Source organism: Hyperolius riggenbachi, chromosome 5, assembly GCF_040937935.1.
Source record: "Hyperolius riggenbachi isolate aHypRig1 chromosome 5, aHypRig1.pri, whole genome shotgun sequence".
Taxonomy (NCBI): Eukaryota; Metazoa; Chordata; class Amphibia; order Anura; family Hyperoliidae; genus Hyperolius; species Hyperolius riggenbachi.
This window is the reverse complement of record NC_090650.1, coordinates 50,954,938-50,976,209: the sequence shown is the minus strand read 5'-3', so window position 1 is coordinate 50,976,209 and position 21,272 is coordinate 50,954,938. Positions and strand designations below refer to the sequence as shown.

Sequence of the window (21,272 nt, the reverse complement as noted above, 5' to 3'; positions counted from 1 at the left end):
TGATGCAATGTTATAAAAAAAAAAGCTATATAAATGGAAATAAAAATATGAGACTCTTTTCTTTGCTACTAATGTTCTATTCATTATCCATATTACACATACAATTCATCATTATATCATAAGTTTTTTTTGGGGTTTTAGGTTTGCTTTAACCCTCCTGGCGGTTTGTAAAAATCCGCCAGGGGGCAGCAAATACGTTTTTTTTTAAAAAAAAAAATTTTTTTTCATGTAGCGAGACGAGGTCTCGCTACATGATAGCCGCTGCTCGGTGGCATCCCCCCAGCCCCTCCGATCGCCGCCGGCGATCGGAGATCAAGAGATCCCGTTCAAAGAACGGGATCTCTTGGAGGGCTTCCCTCGTCGCCATGGCGACGGGGCGGGATGACGTCACCGACGTCATCGACGTCGTGACGTCAAAGGGGACTCCGATCCACCCCACGGCGCTGCCTGGCACTGATTGGCCAGGCAGCGCACGGGGTCTGGGAGGGGGGGCAGCTGCGGCGACGCGTATAGCGGCGGATCGGCGGGTAGCGGCGGCGATCGGACACTGCACGCAGCTAGCAAAGTGCTAGCTGCGTGCAGCAAAAAAAAAAATTATGCAAATCGGCCCAGCGGGGCCTGAGCGGTGCCTCCCGGCGGCATAGCCCGTGCTCAGCACGGGCTTACCGCCAGGGAGGTTAAGAACCAAACAGATAACTGTATCTATGCATGTTAAAGGCCCACTGAAGCAAGACAGATATCGAGGCTGCCATATTTATTTCCTTTTAACCAGTTCACCCCCTAGGGTTTTTATCCTAACGGACCAGAGCAATTTTCAGTTGTCAGCGCCCCTCCCTTTTATTCCCTAATAACTTTATTACTACTTATCACAAGAAAATGATCTATACCTCGTTTTTTTCGCCACCAATTAGGCTTTCTGTGGATAGTACATTTTGCTAAGAATTTTTTTATTCTAAATGCATTTTAATGAGAAAAAGAGAAAAAAAAGAAAAAATCATTATTTCTCAGTGTTCAGCCATTATAGTTTTAAAATTAAACATTCTCCTGTGGATAAAACAAACACGTTTTATTTGCCCAGTGGTCCCGATAATTAAACCGTTTAAATTATGTCCCTACCACAATGTATGGCGACAGTATATTATTTTGAAATATAAGTGGTTATTTTTCTGTTTGTTCTGGCCATAATTACAAGCCCCTATGTAATAAATTAAAATTAATTTTCCCCCATAAAATATAGAATAAAAAAAGCTGAGTCCCTAAGGCAACTATTTATTTATTTTTTTTAAGCTGATTTTTTTTTTTTTACAAGTGTTTTTTTGGGAGGGAGGGTTGGAAGTGTAATTTTATTAATGATGTGTATATACTTGAAAATGTATGTATTTTGTAGGTGTAATATACTTTTTGGCCACAAGATGGCGCTAGTGAACACTCATAGGACGTGTTCACTTTTTTTTTTTTTTTACACTTTATTAAACTGTTACATTTCCTGTTTATGTGAATGGACGTAGCCGCTGTTCGCGGTCACGTCCATTCACTCCAGGCACTGCGATTGGGTAGAGGACCGTTCGGTCTTCTTCCCCAATCACCCAGCACGGGATCCCGACGGTAATGGCGGCGGTAGCGGCGCGCACACGGCGGTAGCAGTGGCGGGAATGCGCGACGTATTAAAACGTCATGTTGCCGTTAATAGCGGTAAGCATGACGTTTTCATACGATAGGTTGTCGGTAAATGGTTAAGCAATACCAGTTGCCTGGCTATTCTGCTAATTCTCTGCCTCTAATACTTTTAGCCATAGCCCCTGAACAAGCATGCAGCAGATCAGGTGTTTCTGACATGTTTTTATTGTTATATCTGAAAGATTAGTTTCCTGCTTGTTTCTGACATTATTCAGACACTACTGCATCCTAATAGATCAGCAGGACTGCCAGGCCACTGGTATTGTATAAGAGGAAATAAATATGGCAGTCTCCATATATTTCTCACTTCAGTAGTCCTTTAAGTCTGATCATGCTTAAAAAAATATGAAATTCTGGACACATAATTAGAAGAGAATGCAGTGGACATGATTTATTAACTTTCTCTAAGGTTGGAGATTTTTAAAGTACAATAGTGATCCTACACGGCAATGCCAAATGATGGCGCTGTATAAATACAATGAATAAATAATTAATACTACTACTACTAATAATAATAATAGACACCCAGCATGGGTTCAGTAGAAAACTCTTGCTTTACAAGTGTTTACTAGCAGCACTAATTAGCTCACCTTTCAGAAATTTGTTTCGTGCTGCATTAGGACCCCAGATGGAAATCTTTTGCCATCTATTGTCAAGGAAATGTTCCTTAATCCAGGCCTAGGTCTGTAGGATCATTTATGTTCTCTAATTTCCTTCAGCTCCAAAAAACTAATAACACCAGAATGATCTGGCCAAAGATGTACTAAATGAAAATCTTTGTTTTATCTCCTTTAGATGCCTTCTTAGTTCTTTTATTTATTTACACTTATATACTCAAATGTACGGTAAGTTGACTTCATTTATAAGACAACTCCAGTACTTAACCCTCTTAATCTGGAAATTTTGATTTACTCAAGTATAAGTCTACCCAGTAAAGTTAATGGTTGCACTTGGGGACCAGGAGGGGTTAACTGCACTGCATACAGTATTGCAGCCATTAACCCCTCCTGTCCCATACATGCAGCCAATAATGCCTACAGGCCCCCAAGTGCTGCAATTATTCCCTCCCCTTCCTGCAGCCCAGTAATTCCCTCCCCCGGCCCCTTTTTCTTATTAATTGTTGTGGCCAGGACTTATAGTCCTGTGTTTTCTTGGCATTTCCTTTATCAAGAAAGTGTCACTTAGCAGTGAGTTACTCAGTGTGCTCAGTGTTGCTCATGACTCATGTATAAGTCGACCCCTATACTTTTATTTAGTGAGTCAGACCTACATTTCTAGACTTAATAGTTGAGTATATACTGTATATTTTTCACCAATTCTCAGACAGAATACCGTAAATATAAAAAATGCAAACCTGAGATGAATAAAGGTCCAGATTCCGAAAGGGATTGACAGCAACAAGAATGTCCCCAACATAAGTATATATCTGATCCCTGTTGTAGCGCTGCTGTAGCTGGTCCGTCACAGAATTCTGCAACGCAGAATAAAAATAATCAAGTCCAAGCAGAACAATACATACTGAATTTGTAAATTATATGGTTATTATTGGCCTGATTTTCCAAGGTTCTCCAGGACTAGAAAACAATGGGGCCCCAAAGTAATTGAGCAAATCCTACATGTTTTTGAAAATTTTCTGGGATTGCAAATCATGGTAGTTTGAGATGCATGCAGGGGACTACATGTCTGAAAATGTGCATGTCTGAAAGTTCCCTAAGGGCTCATTTACACTAGTTAGTGAGTTGAAATGGATTAAAATGCATGAATAAAAACTCATGAATGGGTTTGTGAGTTGCAATTGTAACGATTGGTGTCAGCACGCAGAGAGAATCTGATTATTGGTGATCTGCAGTATCACCAAGAATGCAGATATATACCTGATTATTGATGATCTGCAGAATCACCGATAATACAGATATATTACTAACCTCTGGACACCTATGGGTATGTAAGTGTTTGGTGTAACAGTAGTACTTTGAGTAATGCACCTGCTGGGCAGGTGATAATAGGCAGTAAGGAACACTGCTCTGAGAGCACGGGAACCTTCCAGCAGCCTGTGACTCTCCAAGGGGTAGAGTCAGGCTGGAGACAGGAAGGGTCAGAGAGTGAGTGACACCTGAAGGTGGATGTCACTATCTGATCTGGAGACTATCTTTTAAGAGGAGAGATAGCTCTCGAGGTCGGACATGCCTGGTCGGTAACACACGGACAGATAAAGTACAAAGACAGAAGGCTGATTCGGTATCCAAGGCAAGCAGGGTCTGGCAACGGAATATCAGATATGTGAGGTACCGAATCAGAGGACAGAGGAATAGTCAGGAAAGCAATAAGTCATAACAGATATCAAACAATGCCTAGTTTGGGTGTGAGGTCCATGGTCTCTCCACCCCGGAACTAGTCTGATGTATAACAAAATGATCGCACACGTTCCCTAGTCTTGGGTGCGAGGTCCGTGGTCTCAGCACCCTGGAACTAGTCTGATGTTTAACACAAATGATAATACAGTTCCCTATTCTGGGTGCGAGGTCCGTGGTCTCAGCACCCTGGAACTAGTCTGGAGTATACACAGATGATAATACAGTTCCCTAGTCTGGGTGCGAGGTCCGTGGTCTCAGCACCCTGGAACTAGTCTGGAGTATAACACATATGATAATACAGTTCCCTAGTCTAGGTGCGAGGTCTGTGGTCTCAGCACCCTGGAACTAGTCTGGAGTATAACACAGATGATAATACAGTTCCCTAGTCTGGGTGTGAGGTCCTTGGACTCTACACCCTGGAACTAGCTTAAAGGGATACTGTAGGGGGGTCGGGGTAAAATGAGTTGAACTTACCCGAGGCTTCTAATGGTCCCCCGCAGACATCCTGTTCCCGCGCAGCCACTCACCGATGCTCTGGCCCCGCCTCCATTTCACTTCTGGAATTTCAGACTTTAAAGTCTGAAAAACACTGCGCCTGCGTTGCCATGTCCTCGCTCCCGCTAACGTCACCAGAAGCGTACTGCACAGTCCCAGTATGGTCTGTGCCTGCGCAGTACGCTCCTGGTGACATCAGTGTGAGCGAGGACACGGCAACGCAGGCGCAGTGGTTTTCCGACTTTAAAGTCAGAGATTCCAGAAGTGAACCGGAGGCGGGGCCGGAGCATCAGTGAGTGGCTGCGCGGGCACAGGATGTCTGCGGGGGACCATTAGAAGCCCCAGGTAAGTTCAACTCATTTTCCAAAGACCCCCCTACAGTATCCCCTTAAGCATAAACAGAATAACAGTTCAAGTAATCTGGCTCAGTGTGAATTCCCAGGTCCACCTGGTTCAAACACACTGTTGGATCTGACTAAGGTCTGAGTGCTTCCACGTAGTGTTCGCAACAGCAGACCACTTGCAACTGGCCAGCAGTAACTATATATGGAGTAGTGCTCTCCAGCACCATCCCTAATTGATCAACCAATAGTATCCTGCTCTGGAGTCAGCTGATCGGCGTGATCAGCTGACTCTCTCTGCCCAGTAAAAGAATTCTGCCTCTCAGCGCGCGCGCGTATTCCTAAGCCTGTGTGAACTAACAGACTCAGCCACACCAGACACACGCTGCCACGTGCAAACTGCCGCGCTGGACGCGGAACCAGCCGCCTTACTGTTGTTGCATTCGGCGGCTTTTCTGCGTTCTGCCCTGCTACCAGACACACGCTTCCGCGTGCAAACCGCCGCATTGGACGCGGAATCAGCTGCCTCCTCAGTAGCACACGCGGTGGCTTTTCCGCGTTCTCTCACAGCAATGCTGTGCAATTCCATGCATTTTATATGAATTGTAATCACTCCTGATGAGTTAAAATGCACTGCACAGCAGCTCACTGTTGTAGTTTGAATGATAAAATGAAATTCTATGGACTTTCCTGTTACCATGTGAAACACACACTATGGGCCTGATTCACTATTTGGTGCTAACCTAGTTAGCATGCCTTAAGGCTTTGGGTGTGCTAACTAGAGTGCTAAGTAGTTAGCATGCAGAAAGGTGATTCAGGCCGCATAGTGTGACGTTAAGGTGGCACCCAATGCGCCATTATAGGCGCATCGGGTGCGCCATTTTCATCGCACGGCAATGTGACATTTTGCACGCACCGGACTTTGCGCGCGAGCGCTAATTAGTGTGCCCTAAGCATCTTTTGGCGTGATAAGGGGCTTTTCACAAGCGTGCTAACAGTTAGCACCACTTTGTGAATCAAGCCCTATGTGCATTGATTCAAAATTCACTGCAACCCACATTGGGCTTGATTCACTAAGACAAATAGCACACCTTATCCAAGTTAACACGCCTTATCAGAGCTGCATAGCGAGCGCTACAAACCCGCAGGGGCTCAGGGCAGGACGAGTGGAGCTCTCGTCATTGCCATAAGCTCGTAGCGCTCGCTATGCTACTTTGATAAGGCGTGTTAACTTTGATAAGGTGTGTTATAGCTGATAAGGCATGCTATTTGTCTTAGTAAATCAAGCCCATAGTGTGAATGAGCCCTAAGGGTGCATTACACACATTCAATTTGGATTGGACAATAATGAGTGCAATGTAAAGGACATTTGTAGAAAAGAATTAGATATTTATTATTAGTAGTAGTATCATTATACACCTGTTTAGTGATTATACATTTTATCTGATGCTCTATATAGTACACTGAAGAATTAATGTTACTAATAGTCCTCAGGAAAGCTCACACAACTTAATGTCGTACCACAGTCTATGCTAATTTGGAGAGAATGCAGTTAAAGGAAACCCTAGGTCAGTGACATATGGAGGCTGCCATATTTATTTCCTTTTAAACAATACTGGTTACCTTCCGTGCTGCTAGTCTTTCATGCATCAGTAGTGTGTGAAGAAAACCTGAAACAAGCATGCAGTTAATCTTGTCAGATTTTTGTCAGAAATATCTCATATGCATACTTGTTCAGGGTCTACAGCCAAAAGTAATAGAGGCAGAGGATCAGCAGGACTGCCAGGCAACCGGTAATGTTTAAAGGGAAGGCCTGCGCAGTACAGCCCGGAGGACGTCCGATGATGTCAGCGCGCCCGCATGAGGCGCATTTTGGAGCGCAGAAGAGCCCAACCTGGCAGCCGGCTTGGCCAGGTCGGGTGCGCCACCGGAGAAGACCGGGAGCCTGCAGAGCGGCGCCGAGGGCCACGTCCTGCCTGCCACGGGCTGGAGGAAGCCCCAGGTAAGTGGATTAGCATTTTTTTTTTAGGGACTGTGAACCTTCCCTTTAAAATAAATGTAGGCCTCCATCTCCCTTTCACGTCAGTATCTCTTTAACTTGCCAGTGCTTCTTGGGTTGTAGTCGGAAGATATAGCAGCCAGAGAAAACACTCCCAAACACAAAGGGAATACAAGCAGATTGGGGTGGACAGCATCTTTAAGTGAACCAACCATCATTTTTAGCACCCAGAGCATCTCAACAGCACATTACATTAATTAATTAATAGTACATTACTTAATACTAACAATGTGCCTCATTAATAAAAAAAAAAACTTCAATTTTACCTCTCCTTTTTACATTTAAAGGTTTAGCAGTGGGTTTTATTATACTACATCTGAGACCTGCCCGACCACAGAAATTTCAGGCAGATAGAGAGTGGCATAATTATTTTATTGCACACATTAGCAGAGAGCAAACAAAAGTTTTCATCAGTGGTGGGTGGGGAGACAACAAACTGTGCTTCAATGAGTTTAGAGAAGTCACAGATGCCATCTTCACACTTGCCCCTGGATAAATAAATGCAGCTAGAAAGGGAAGGGGAGAACATGGCAGCTCCTATAGCTATTAGAAACCAGGAGGAACTGCAGGGAAAAAAAGTGGTGCTTGGCTCCCTTTACCCACCTTCCACCCATTAGAATCAGTTGCATTGAGGCAAAACTCATCAATCCTCGCACAAATTCAAGCCTACCATCTGATAAAAAATGTATTCTCTGCTGTCCTACCTCCTCAAGAACCTCCAAGATTGCCAGGTCATCCACATCATTCTGGTCCGGTGTCATAGAGTTTCTGAAAATCCCCTTTTTGGTATGAATCCGCTCATGCCTAAGTAGCAAGCAGAGAACTTCCCGTTAATGGTCTGACCTTGACCAGAATGGAATCACCAAGCATTTCAGAACTAGAACCCAGAGGACAGCAAGTTAGGGTCAGTTATCATGAAGTCTTCACATTCAGAAGATAAAGAAAGGTCGGTGCTTTGAGGAGCGTGAAATAGATGGGGACACAGTTAGTCAGTGCTGTTTGCAGGAGAGCAGTCGATTTGTTTGCTCACGCACAGCACTGAGGTAAGGATCTACAGCCTATAGAAGGAACCTCATTTGCAATCACATTGTATACTTAGCAAAATACCGCACAGGTGCTGAAGTCGGCTACGCCTTGGCAACGAGGTACGCTTTGAATAAATACAAATTTTATTAAAAGACATTCGGTTTCATGCACAATGTTGGTCATGGTTCACACCTACAGCAGACAGACATTGATTTGTTTATTCTGACAACTAAACCAAGCTGATGTGAATGGGAAACTCTAAAATGACAGTGCGTTTATACTTAAAGAGGAACTTTAACCCAGGATTGAACATCATGCCAATACCTCCTTTCCCATGACAAATCTTTACCTTTTTTCAAAAAAAATCATCAGGGACATCTGTATGGCTGATATTGTGGTGAAACCCCTCCCACAGTGTGATGTCCTGAACATGGTCCTGCCAGTTTGTTGTCTGTGAACCTTGTTGCATTGTGGGAAATAACGTCTTTTTCCAACTGCTAAGCAAGCAGTTGTGCATAGAACTCTCAGTAACGAACATTTCATACAGATCACCTGGCAGATCTAGATGTTTGAGACATCACCAATAGTGGTACATGTTCATATGATAAATTACAGCAAGTTTGGAGACATTAATGGAAGGAAGCTCGATATAGTAGCATAATTTACTGTTAAACCGTAAAAATTATTTCAAAATATCAGTATTATTTAATACGGATATTTTACAATCATTTTTACGTTTAATAGTTTTACTATGGCTAAACCTAAGCCTATTCTCACACAGATTACTCCCATTACCCATGCCTAACCTTAACCACCCCCTCCCCATGACTAACTTTGACCGTCCCAGTCATGGCAAACCTCCCACCCACCTAAACGTAACCCTTCCTCCGCCATGGCTAACCTAAACCATTAAGTTTAAGGAAGCGAGGTAACGTGCTATTTAGGTAAACCTACAGAGGGGAGGGAAGAGAACTACCGTAAGCTGTATAAGCTGTAATGTAATGTCAGATAGCTAGGGCTGCTTAAATCCGGATCCGGGAGATACCCGGATAGTTGCTATCCAGATATCTCCCAGTAAACCTGTGCGGGGTGGGCGGGGGGGTCAATCAAACCTGTCTGACATCTTTTTCATCCGTCCCTTGGCGCCTCCCACGATGCGGTCCACGCGCGTCACGTGATTACAAACACTTCCTCCTTCAACCCGGAAGGAAGAAGTGTTTGTAATCACGTGACCACCGCTTGAACTGCATCGTGGGAGGCGCCGAGGGACGGACCGAAGAAGACGTCAGACAGGTAAGATTGACCCCCGCCCACCCCGCACAGGTTTACTGGGAGATATCTGGATAGAACTATTCAGATGTCTCCCGGATCGGATCGGATTTGAGCAGCCCTGCAGATAGCATAGCACAAGAGATAACTACAGTAGTTTCTGGACAACAATTAACACAATTGCAGGTAATGAAAGATTTCCACCTAGCCATACTGTTCAGTTCAGTCACATTTCTGTACCTGGATATAATGGACTTAATTAACATACCATCAGCATCCTTTGAGAACAATATTCACAATAATCTGACTTATTAGGCAGGAACAGGCGACTTTAGTTATTTACCTCTTTTTCTCCATTATTCCCATTTGCTGGTGGATGTCTATGAATTCCATTAGCTGCTTTTGAAGTGCTTTTTCCTTGTGTCTAATTTGCGTAATAAAAGGGTGTTCCAAAAGATCGCACACCGTGGGCCGCTTCTCGAAGTCTTTTGTAAGGCACCTGAGTCATGGAGGAAAAGTGGAGAAATTAAGACAACCGCATGAGGGAACTGTTTATCTGACTAAAGGGAGTGGGAGGAGGCACACCGAGTATAAAAAAACATCTCTAAAAACATTTCAAAAAGAATAGAAGGTGGTCTCAAAGAAATCACCAACAGCAAACTGGCTGATGTATAAACAATATGATGATGATACAGATGATGCATTCCGCAGGCTAGATCGCACTTCCTTACATCAATAATTAGTGTCTTATTGCGGTAAGCAAATAGCTCAGTGCAATAGGTGGTCCGAGCTTTCCGCTTACTGCAATAGGAAACTCATTGTTGACCTGGGAAAAAAGGTTCAAGCCCACGAAACGTGTCATCTGTGGTGTACCTAATAAATAAATATTGTTTATGTAAGTGGATCTGAGATGAAAAACTAACTATAACAAGTAACTTGTCTATATATCTTATCTAAAGTTTATATAGTTTACACAGCAAATCTAGCTGCAAACAGCTTCAACAGTTTATGATTATTTACAGTGGTTTGCAAAAGTATTCGGCCCCCTTGAAGTTTTCCACATTTTATCATATTACTGCCACAAACATGAATCAATTTTATTGGAATTCCACGTGAAAGACCAATACAAAGTGGTGTACACGTGAGAAGTGGAACAAAGATCATACATGATTCCAAACATTTAAAAAGAAAAAAAAATAACTGCAAAGTGGGGTGTGTGTAATTATTCAGCCCCCTGAGTCAATATTTTGTAGAACCACCTTTTGCTGCAATTACAGCTGCCAGTCTGTTAGGGTATGTCTCTACCAGCTTTGCACATCTAGAGACTGAAATCCTTGCCCATTCTTCTTTGCAAAACCACTCCAGCTCAGTCAGATTAGATGGACAGCATTTGTGAACAGCAGTTTTGAGATCTTGCCACAGATTCTCGATTCCTGCTGGAAGGTGAACCTCCATCCCAGTCTCAAGACTTTTGCAGTCTCCAAGAGGTTTTCTTCCAAGATTGCCCTGTATTTGGCTCCATACATCTTCCCATCAAATCTGACCAGCTTCCCTGTCCCTGCTGAAGAGAAGCACCCCCACAGCATGATGCTGCCACCACCATATTTTACAGTGGGGATGGTGTGTTCGGAGTGATGTGCAGTGTTAGTTTTCCGCCACACATAGCGTTTTGCATTTTAGCCAAAAAGTTCCATTTTGGTCTCATCTGACCAGAGCACCTTCTTTCACGTGTTTGCTGTGTCCCCCACATGGCTTGTGGCAAACTGCAAACGGGACTTCTTATGCTTATCTGTTAAGAATGGCTTTCTTCTTGCCACTCTTCCGTAAAGGCGAACTTTGTGCAGTGTACGACTAATAGTTGTCCTATGGACAGATTCCCCCACCTGAGCTGTAGATCTCTGCAGCTCGTTTTGCCTCACAGGAAGGGTTTTTAAACCCTCTAACTTAAAAAAAAAATACCTGGCGACTCAAACAGATGGCACGTCTGGGTCTGCTTGTCCTTCGAAAGGCCTAACTCGAAAGTATTTTCCCTACTTTATTTAGACAGAATTCAATAACTGCACAGGCGTAGAACATGTTTCATCAATGCGCCTGAGCAGATAAGGGTGCGTGATCACCATGTGCTTGTATCAGTTCGCCTGTGCAGACAAGACACATGACTGCGTGATCACAACGTGCTTTAGAAGCGTCACATAACACATCTGACTATTGTTGCTTATGTGAGAACTTGCGCACAACATCTCTTTTTTTGACTAGTGTTGGAGATAGCAACATTCTCATGGTCAGTTGGCCTAAACTAATCTAAACTAAACTAAACTAAACTAAAACTAAAATAACCACTAGAGTTGTGACTAGCAGCATTTCATGGTCAATCTTCCATGAGAATGTTATGGTTAGCAACATCTTATAGCAAGTTTTCGATGGGAATGAACAAATATGTTATTTTGAATTATAACTGCCAGTGTTGTAATGAACTATCATAGAACATCCAGTACTAAAAGAAAGCTAACATATATACCGTGAACAGTAATCTCTTATCAATCAATCAATCAATCAATCAATCAATCGGACATTTATGTCACTTTTGTATCTCACTCATCCAGACTCACCATGGGCCTGTTGACTGCATTTCTGATCAGCGCTCTCCTTGTTCGGCCTGTGAGTTTAGGTGGACAGCCTGGTCTTGGTAGGTTTACAGTTGTGCCATACTCCTTCTATTTCTGAATGATCGCTTGAACAGTGCTCTGTGAGATGTTCAAGGCTTTGGAAATCTTTTTGTAGCCTAAACCTGTTTTAAATTTCTCAATACCTTTATCCCTGACCTGTCTGGTGTGTTCTTTGGACTTCATGGTGTTGTTGCTCCCAATATCCTCTAAGACAACCTCTGAGGCCATCACAGAGCAGCTGTATTTGTACCAACATTAGATTACACACAAGTAGGGGCAGCACGGTGGCATAGTGGTTAGCGCTCTTGCCTTGCAAGCGCTGGGCCCCCGGTTTGAATCCCAGCCAGGTCAACATCTGCAAGGAGTTTGTATGTTCTCCCCGTGTCTTCGTGGGTTTTCTCCCACACCCAAAAACATACAGATAAGTTAATTGGTTACCCCCCAAAAATTGGCCCTAGACCATACATGCACTACACGATACATACATATGACTATGGTAGGGACTAGATTGTGAGCCCCTCTGAGGGACAGTTAGTGACAAGACAATATACTCTGTACAGCGCTGTGTAAATGTCGGCGCTATATAAATACTTAAATAAATAAATAGTCAAACACAAAGTTCCAGGCACTTCTTCAGATGCCTCTGAAATCTCTGGCTAGTAACCTCCTCCTGCCCAGACTGAGCTCCCATAAGCCATGCTACTAAGGCTCAGAGTGCCAAGGCACTCTGGAGAAGTTGTGTGGGCAAAGCTTGTTCAGTTTATAGGGAATTAGAGTATTAACCTCCCTGGCATTTTGATTGCGTGCGGCACACGGCCACGGGATGGTTTTTTTAATCTATTTTTTTTTATGTAGCTAGCCTATCGCTAGCTACATGATTCCCCCCTCCCTGCGGCATCCCTCCCACCCTTCTGATCTCCGCCGGCGTGAATATCTATCAGGAAATCCCGTTCTGAGCGGGATTTCCTGCAGGGCTATCCCCGTTGCCATGGCGACAAACGGAATGACGTAATCAACGTCATGACGTCACAGGGAGTCCCGATCCACCCCATAGCGCAGCCTGGCAGTGATTGGCCAGACTGCGCAAGGGGTCTGCGGGGGGGGGGAGCCCTCTTTTGCGGCGGGTAGCAGCGAGCGGCGGGGATCGGGTAAGACACGCAGCTAGCAAAGTGCTAGCTGCCTGTATAAAAAAAACTATGCAAATCGGCCCACCAGGGCCTGAGTAATCCACCGCGGCGTTACTGGACGAGCTGAGCTCATCCGTAACAAAACAAAAAGTATTTGGCTTGCAGAATGCCCTATAAACTATATAAAAGGAACACAAGTATGCAATGAGTAAAAGTTTATCTTGGATCCACTTTAAACTTCAAACAGTTTTTAGATGTGTTACTATACTTTAGTTTCCTCCTCACATCTCTTTTATGTTCTTACCCCTATGGGGAATAGTGTCAATGATAACTAGTTTTTAGTATCTATCAGATCACTTTTTTATTTTCTGGAGAGCGACCACCTGGAATCACCTGTGTTCCGCGTGAAGATGGACTTATTTACTCCACAGGTGCAGCACCGTGGCTGCCGATGATGCAACTCAGATTTGTGTCTTTTTTTTTTTTGGAACCACTTCCTTTCCTCCGAGAACACTTACTCAAAAATCAGTAAAAAATGTATTTTTAATGTTAAGAAAATAAAAGATAAACAGAACGTAAAATGTGAGAGCAACCAGTGCCACCTTGTGGTAAGCAAAAAAAAAAAATTTGCTTACACAGTTGTGATTGAAGAATGATTTTATTACAATATATATATATGAGTTCAAAGCCACTTGAAATGCTGCAAACTTGTGCATTTTAATACATTAAACTCATAATCATGAATCTCTCTGTGAATTCTGAACTACATATAAACCATTCTACTCACATATTGATAAAGTCATTAAATTCTGCTGACCACAGTTCTGGCTGACGTAGGGTAGGTGGTGGGTTCCTGGAACAATAAACTAAAGTTTAAAAATTGTAGGGTGATAACGTGTTATATAAAAAATTTCAGACAATAATAAAGCACCTGTCTCGGAATTGTATTAGAGAGCAATACCACTATGACTACCACTGCATACAAATCGATCTAAAGTTATCTCTAAAATCTACAGGTATAGTTAATTTACTGTATATACTTGCGTATAAGTCTAGAAATTTAGGTCCGATTCACTTGATAAAAGTATAGGGGTCGACATATACATGAGTCATGGGCAACACTGAGCACATTGAGTAATGTGTGTACTAATAGTGACATTCCCATTTGCAGCAATTTACACAGTGGTTAGTGATACTTTGAAGAAAGGAATTGCCAAAAAAACACAGGTCTGAAAGTCCTGGTCACAACAATTAACATGGAAAGGGGCAGGGGGGAAATACTGAGCTGCAGCAGGGGAAGTGAATAATTGCAGAACATGGGGCCTGGAGGAGGTATTGGCTGCACTTAAGGGACAGGAGGGGTTAATGGCTGCAATACTGTATGCAGTGCAGTCATTAACCCCTCCTGAGCCCCAAGTGCAGCCATTAACTTTGCTGGGTAGACTTATACTTGAGTTAAAAAAAATTCCAGCTTAAAAGGGTTGAATATTGGGGTTGACTTATACACAAGGTCTACTTGTATTCGAGTATATACGTAATAACAGAAATGGATAAAAGCAGTGATGATTGTTTTATAATTGGCATGAAGATATACATGAAATCACTGAAACTGAGTGCCTTATAGCTGCGAGACATAAATTAACTGCATTGACATTTATTAATTGAGCATACTTGACTCCTGTCAGACTTAATAAAATGGGTAATATGACTGAAGACAGAATGAACCAAGCTCACTTTTTGAATAATTTGGTCCTGTCCTGTCATAAAAGACTTTTGGTTACAAGTACATAATAAACGAATATATATATTTTTTATCTTTTTTATAGCATGTCTTTTTTGATAGACAGATAACTCTCAAAACCTTCGGGGAGTCTCAAACACATGCAAAATCACATGCTTTGATTTCTATTGCAATGCGTTTTGAGTGCAATGCACAGAAATGCATGTAACAGTCTGTTATGGAAATGCGTACTTCTGCAATGCGCAAATGTAGAAAAAGAACATTCGAAAAAATGTGTTTTAGAATGCAGTTGTGAATCAAATACCATACGCGTTGCAGTGTGAATGAGGCCTTAGGGCCGGTTCACACGGACGCTTGGCGGGCATTTACTGCCAGCGTCCAGAACTCGTCGGTAAATGTTCCCATTCAAGTGAATGGGAGTGTTTGTATCAGGCGGTGAATATCGTTTGCCCAAAGGCGGTGTTCCAATCCTGATTTTCCCCATCATTTCAGGCAACCCTGGAAGCCTCATACGGCTTAACCGCTGTGTCTTCATGTCCCCTCTGCTGGGACGAAAAACACAGATCTGAACCGGCCCTCAGTGTAAACGGTGAAACTCTTGTGTTGGCAGCATTACCCTCTGGCTGTTCAGATTATTACAACGTCTATCTGTGACTGGCTCTACAGTATTAAAAAAGATCTATCCTTTAGGCTCCCTGCACACTGCATGCGATTCCGATTTTTAATTTTTTTTACCGCCGTTTCCAGTTTCCGATTCCCTCCGTTGTTCTGTTGATTGCATTCAGGGAAAATCAGAATTGCAAATCGGAAACGGAATCGGAATCGCAAAATGGATTTGCAGTGTGCAGGGAGCTTTAAAGTGAGAAGGATATGGAGGCTGTCATGTTTATTTACTTTTAAACCATACCAGTTGCCTGGCTGTCCTGCTGATCTCTTTGGCATCAGAAGCATCTGAATCACACTCCTGAAACAAGCATGCAGCTAAACTTGTCAGATTTTGTCAGAAACATATGATCTTCATGCTTAATCAGGGTCTGTGGCTAAAAGTAAAAGAGATTGAGGATCGGCAGGACTGTCAGGCAACTGGTATTGATTAAAATGAAATAATTATGGCAGCCTCCATATCCCTCTCACTCCAGGTTGCTATTACAGTGATGTGGTGCGATTTGGAGCAACAGCCCGCATTAAAGCCATGGAGCAACTCTGTAAAAAAAACAACAACAAGGCACCTCCAGTGCACTTCCAAAATTACCTCAGTAATCAGGGCCGGATTTCCCATATGGCACTGTAGACATGTGCCTACAGGCGCCTGATGATGGAAAGGTGGCTCACTCCCATCCCTGAGCGCCTCCCTCCCTTCTGCCCGATGCAGAGTTCTGATGAGAGTGTATAAATGAGAGGTTACTCACCCTGCTCTCTGCATTCCACTGACAATATCTCCCTTCAGTCAGGAACACCTCTAGCTACTTAATACTGAGGTTCCTTTAACTACCTGATACTGGGGTGACCTCTAGCTAATTAATATTAAGGGTACCTCTGGCTACCTAATACTAAAGGGTACCTGTAGCTACCTATGACGGGCGAGGGAAGTTAGAGAGAAGTGGCAGCTGGGCCAGCCGGCACACTTGCGGTGCTGTTCAGTGGGGGTTTGTCGGTTGATGGAGGGCAAAGTCTAGGGTGGCAGGACATCTGTGCCTATAGGCTCCTGTGAGATAAATCCGGGCCTGGCAGAAACGCACTACAGCTTCTGCGTTACTTCCGGAGACAGTGTGTCATGTTCCACTGTCTTTAATGCCCATTACAAGGATCTACTGCAGGGTAGAGTACTCAGTGTCATTCTCTTGGTGGACACAAATCATATGATTTCTATGACAAAAGGATACCTGGGTATTTTAAAAAGAGCTCTCATAGGATGCAAGTCAGCCAATGGCGGGTCCCCATCTCCGAGCTCGATGGCGGTGACACCCAGGGACCAGACATCACATCGTGCGTCATACGTGGTGTCCACTTGCTGCTCGCACGCTATCACCTAGTAAATCAATATATATGATATTAAATAGTGACACTGGGAGACAGAAGATGTCTTACACAAGCTTACACTTACACGTGTTCTCACAATGATATTTGAATTACTTATGTATGTTTACATGTATGCAAACTTTATTACTAAGCCATGGAAACAATTTCTATTTTATGATCTTGTTGACTGTCTAAATACAGTCTGATATTGTAGAGGGTAGTTTATTTTTACCTTTCTGATGATACTTACATATGTTGGCATAACTAGACTTAAAAGGTGTCAGGGACTTTTGTGAGCGAACAATGAGGTTCTTTTGCTAATTGGCTGCACTTGCAGTTGGGCAGAGGAAGGAGGAGGGGCCCCCAAATCCTCTGGGCCCCTCTGCGATGGCAGGGATCGCATGGGGTGATTGCAACGCCCATGCTTACATATACAATATATGTTCTTTATGCTCTATATTCTATTATCTGAGGCCCCTTTTACACTTGCCTTGCAAACCTGCTTTAAGTTACCTGGTTTCACAGCAGGGTAATGCAATGACAATGCAATGACAATGCAAGGCAATGGGGCCTAGCAAACTTAAGGCATCGCATTGTGCCAGAAGTGCCTGATCCACTGCCGAGCCACTACAAAGTCAACAGCGGATTTACTATCGGACTCAGTGACGACACTGCAGTTGTAATATAAGTCTAATGACGGCGCAGAAATTTTAAACAGGTTGGCAGTGGTTGTGCGCGGTGTGCACACATGGAACGACAGAAATACAACTGGTAAACCTGGGAATCCCAGTGACATACTTCTTGTCCATCTGTCTGATGCCGATTACTAACCACCCCTCCCATCTGCTGACTAACCTAAACCACCCCCCTGCTGATACCTAACCCTAATCACCGCCTCCACCAATGCCTAACCCTAATCACCACCCCACCAATGCCTATCCCTAAGCACCACCCCACTGATGCCTAACCCTAATCACCTTTCCACCGATGCCTAACCCTAATCACCACCCCCCTGATGCCTAACCCTAATCACCACCCCACTGATGCCTAACCCTAATCACCGTCCCACCGATGCCTAACACTAATCACCTCCCCCATCGATGCCTAACACTAATCACCTCCCCCATCGATGCCTAACCCTAATCACTGCCCCACCAATGCCTAATCCTAGCCTTCCCCCCTCCCCCCTCCCATACGACACCTTACCTGAAACACCACCCTGGCACCTAACCTTAACCGCCCCCCACCGCAAAAAATAAAAACTCATGTGCCATGGAAGTTTTGGTGTTGCCATAGGGGCTCATACTTAAATAGCCTAAAAATTGCCTAAAAATGTGCAGATATGCACACTTATTAAAAAAATCGCTCTGAAAATCACTTTGCAAAATTGCTATTTTTGCGGTGTGACGTAAACCTACGACAACACAATGCAGGGTGTCCAGTTTATGTATAATGTTGTCAGATTAACCACTTCATCAAAAGCAAATATTCCTCCCAGGAAGCAGCAGCGGTACCACTTTCGGAAGTAACCCAACCTGTTGAGGGGGATTTGTGCAGAAAAGACTGGTTGCAAAACTTGGCAGAACTGCAAAAGGCAAATTACATCACTTCATATTTTACATATATTAAAACAATTAATATTTGTATAAATAATATAATAATAATATGAAGTGTGGCAAGAGTTTAGGTTGTAGATCAGGAGGACTAGGGCAGCTGCAGCAGCAGTGGGAGAATGGAGAGTAAAGTAACCTCTTGAAGATGATGTCCACTGTGGACAGTAGGGTCGTCTAGAGCCGTCTCATCAATGTAAATGGACAATTGAAACAAAATAAAAATGGCCAACCTAGTAACTGTGTATCCATCATTATACATTTCAAACCAAATGAAAGTTACATTAACTGCAGACCTACAATTAATTTTGAACCATATTAAAATATAACTTACCTCTGGTGCCATCCAGAACGGAGTTCCTACAGATGTATTCCGATGCAGACGGGTGTTTGTCAGTTGGGCTGACACACCTGTATCATTTAAAACATATTCACAATGAATAAAAAATACTGTAAGATTCATTTTAAATAAGCTAAGAGCTAAGAGAAACATGGAGGCTGCCATTCCTAACAAAAAAAAAATCTGAATACCCTACTGATTCTTCTCTAGCGGGCACAAAATGCATCTAACATATCAGGACTTAAAGAGGAACTACAGTGAAAATAATGTAATAAAAAAGTGCTTCATTTTCACAATTAGTATGTATAAATGATTTTGTCAGTGTTTGCCCATTGTAAAATATTTCCTCTCCCTGATTTACATTCTGACATTTATCACATGGTGACATTTTTACTTCTGGCATGTGATGTCAGTGGAAGGAGGTGCTGCTTTCTTATTTGGCAGTTGGAAACAGCTGTCAACAGCTGTTATTTCCCACTATGCAACAAGGCTCCCACAGTGTTATGTCAGAACCATGGTCCTGACATCACACTGTGGGAGGGGTTTCACCACAATATCAGCCACACAGAGCTCCCTAATGATCCATTTGTGAAAAGGTAAAGATTTCTCATGGGAAATGGGGTATCAGCTACAGATTGGGATGAAGTTCAATTCTTGGTTACGGTTTCTCTTCAAACATTCTCAGCTGGGCAGATCCCTGAACACAGACAATAATCTTAGCCTCGCCCCACTCGATGGGAATAGTTTCAGGGCTCTGTATCATGATAATATAATAAGCAAAAGGAGCAGGGGGCTCAGATAATTACTGGACCTCTATATATGGAAAAGCAAAACTAGATGTGTCTAGCACACACAGCTTATGACCAAAAGTGATTCAACAGGATTGCTAGGTGTAGAGGTGGATGTCGCCACCAACCGTAGGCAAACTTTGAGACAGCGTCTCCTGTATAGTCAATTGTTTTATTAAATATAAATTGTAAATCGAATGTTTCAAGACCACGTTGGGTCTCTCTACCAAGGCAACGGCTCAGCAAACCAGATCTTTCCACAGCGTACTGAAATGCAGTGGCCACCCGAATATCACGCATCACTGTTCAGCGAGTGCAGAAGTGTTTATACACTCAAGGATATTCCACTTGCTACCAGCAGTGTCCATGCTGTGGAAATATCTAGCTTGTTGAGCCTTTGCCTTGATAAAGGAACCCAATGTGGTCTTGATTCGAAATGCTGGCTTTCCAATTAGCTATATAGAAGACACTGGTTTCTTCTATCCGTATACAAAGTGGAGAGATTTGTAAAAACCCACTGAGGGGAGTCCAACTTCTGCAGATCAATCTCACAACTACTCTGTAAAACCCCAGTTCATGTGTACTTCAAGGTGTAACTGTGGTTTCCACAACATTGCAATCTGCTGTATGACTGGTACAGACTTTAACAGGAATGACTACAAATCATGCCCCCCCCACAAAACTTTGATGAGTCTTTCTAATGTTCACATCCTCTTCCCAAATTTTGATTGACACCCCCCCCCCAATTACCCCACAGCCAGGAGACCCATCTGGCAAGAATAATATGGCCAACATGGGCGCCTCATAACGAGGGAGACCTGAACAACATTGGTTTTGGGGGCGGCCAGTGTCTCTGAAAAAGAGTGGATAAGAACTTGTATCCCCCCACAGCCTTGGGCCCACATTTTAGCTGCAGGGGCTACTCCTCCTACAGTCCCAACTCTGCCCCTTAAAAATATAACACAGTTTATAGGTTATTGAAAATTGTTACATAGTTATTTGGGTTGAAAAAAGAAATACGTCCATCAAGTTCAGCCAGAAAATAAGGTATTGCATTATAACATATCTCTGTTGATCCAGAGAAAGGGGAAAAACCCTTACAAGGCACGGTACAATTAGCCCCAAAGGTCAAAAATTCCTTCCCGACTCCAGATGGCAATCAAATAAAATCCCTGGATCATCACCACCCGGAAATACCTAGTAATTATAACCATGGATGTCTTTCAACTCAAGGAAAGTATCTTAGCCCCCGATTTTTGCAATAACTACTTCCTGTGGTAAAACGCTCTATATTTTAATAACTCTTACTGTAAAGAACCCCTTCCTAAACAAATGGCTAAAACCCTTTTCCTCCATGCACAGATCATGTCCCCTAGTCCTTTGCACAAGCCTAGGGGCAAAAAGCTCACCAGCCAAGCTTTTGTATTGCCCTCTGACGTGTAAATATATATATATATATATATATATATATATATATATATATATACACACATGGTAATAAGATCATATACTAGTCAGATGTGCCCCCCACCCCTCACCCCAGTATAGTCAAGATAAGACACATAACATTTACATTGATCTTTTCTCCTGACGGACTCACATGCCAGAGCTGCAGCCAATACAGGTATGCTTAGTAGGCAGCAGCAGTGTTAGGGAGTCTTTCCCAAGGTCTCCTTACTGAATAGGTGCTGGTTTACTGAACAGGAAGAGCCGAAATCTGAACCCCAGTCTCCTGTGTCAGAGTCAAAGCCCTTAGCTAG

General features: G+C 43.2%; 1 protein-coding gene across 4 annotated transcripts in view; it reads right to left on the bottom strand.

Moving 5' to 3' along the window:
• MYO3A (myosin IIIA) overlaps positions 1-21,272 on the bottom strand; it is a 233,885-nt gene that overhangs the window by 146,670 nt on the left and 65,943 nt on the right. For all 4 annotated transcript variants that reach the window (XM_068235654.1, XM_068235657.1, XM_068235656.1 and 1 more), the window contains exons 6-11: positions 18,719-18,795; positions 16,639-16,784; positions 13,802-13,867; positions 9,565-9,720; positions 7,631-7,730; positions 3,032-3,148 (exon numbers count right to left, since the gene is read on the bottom strand). In XM_068235654.1, coding sequence (XP_068091755.1) covers positions 3,032-3,148; positions 7,631-7,730; positions 9,565-9,720; positions 13,802-13,867; positions 16,639-16,784; positions 18,719-18,795 — 662 coding nt within the window. The remainder of the gene's footprint in view (positions 1-3,031; positions 3,149-7,630; positions 7,731-9,564; positions 9,721-13,801; positions 13,868-16,638; positions 16,785-18,718; positions 18,796-21,272) is intronic.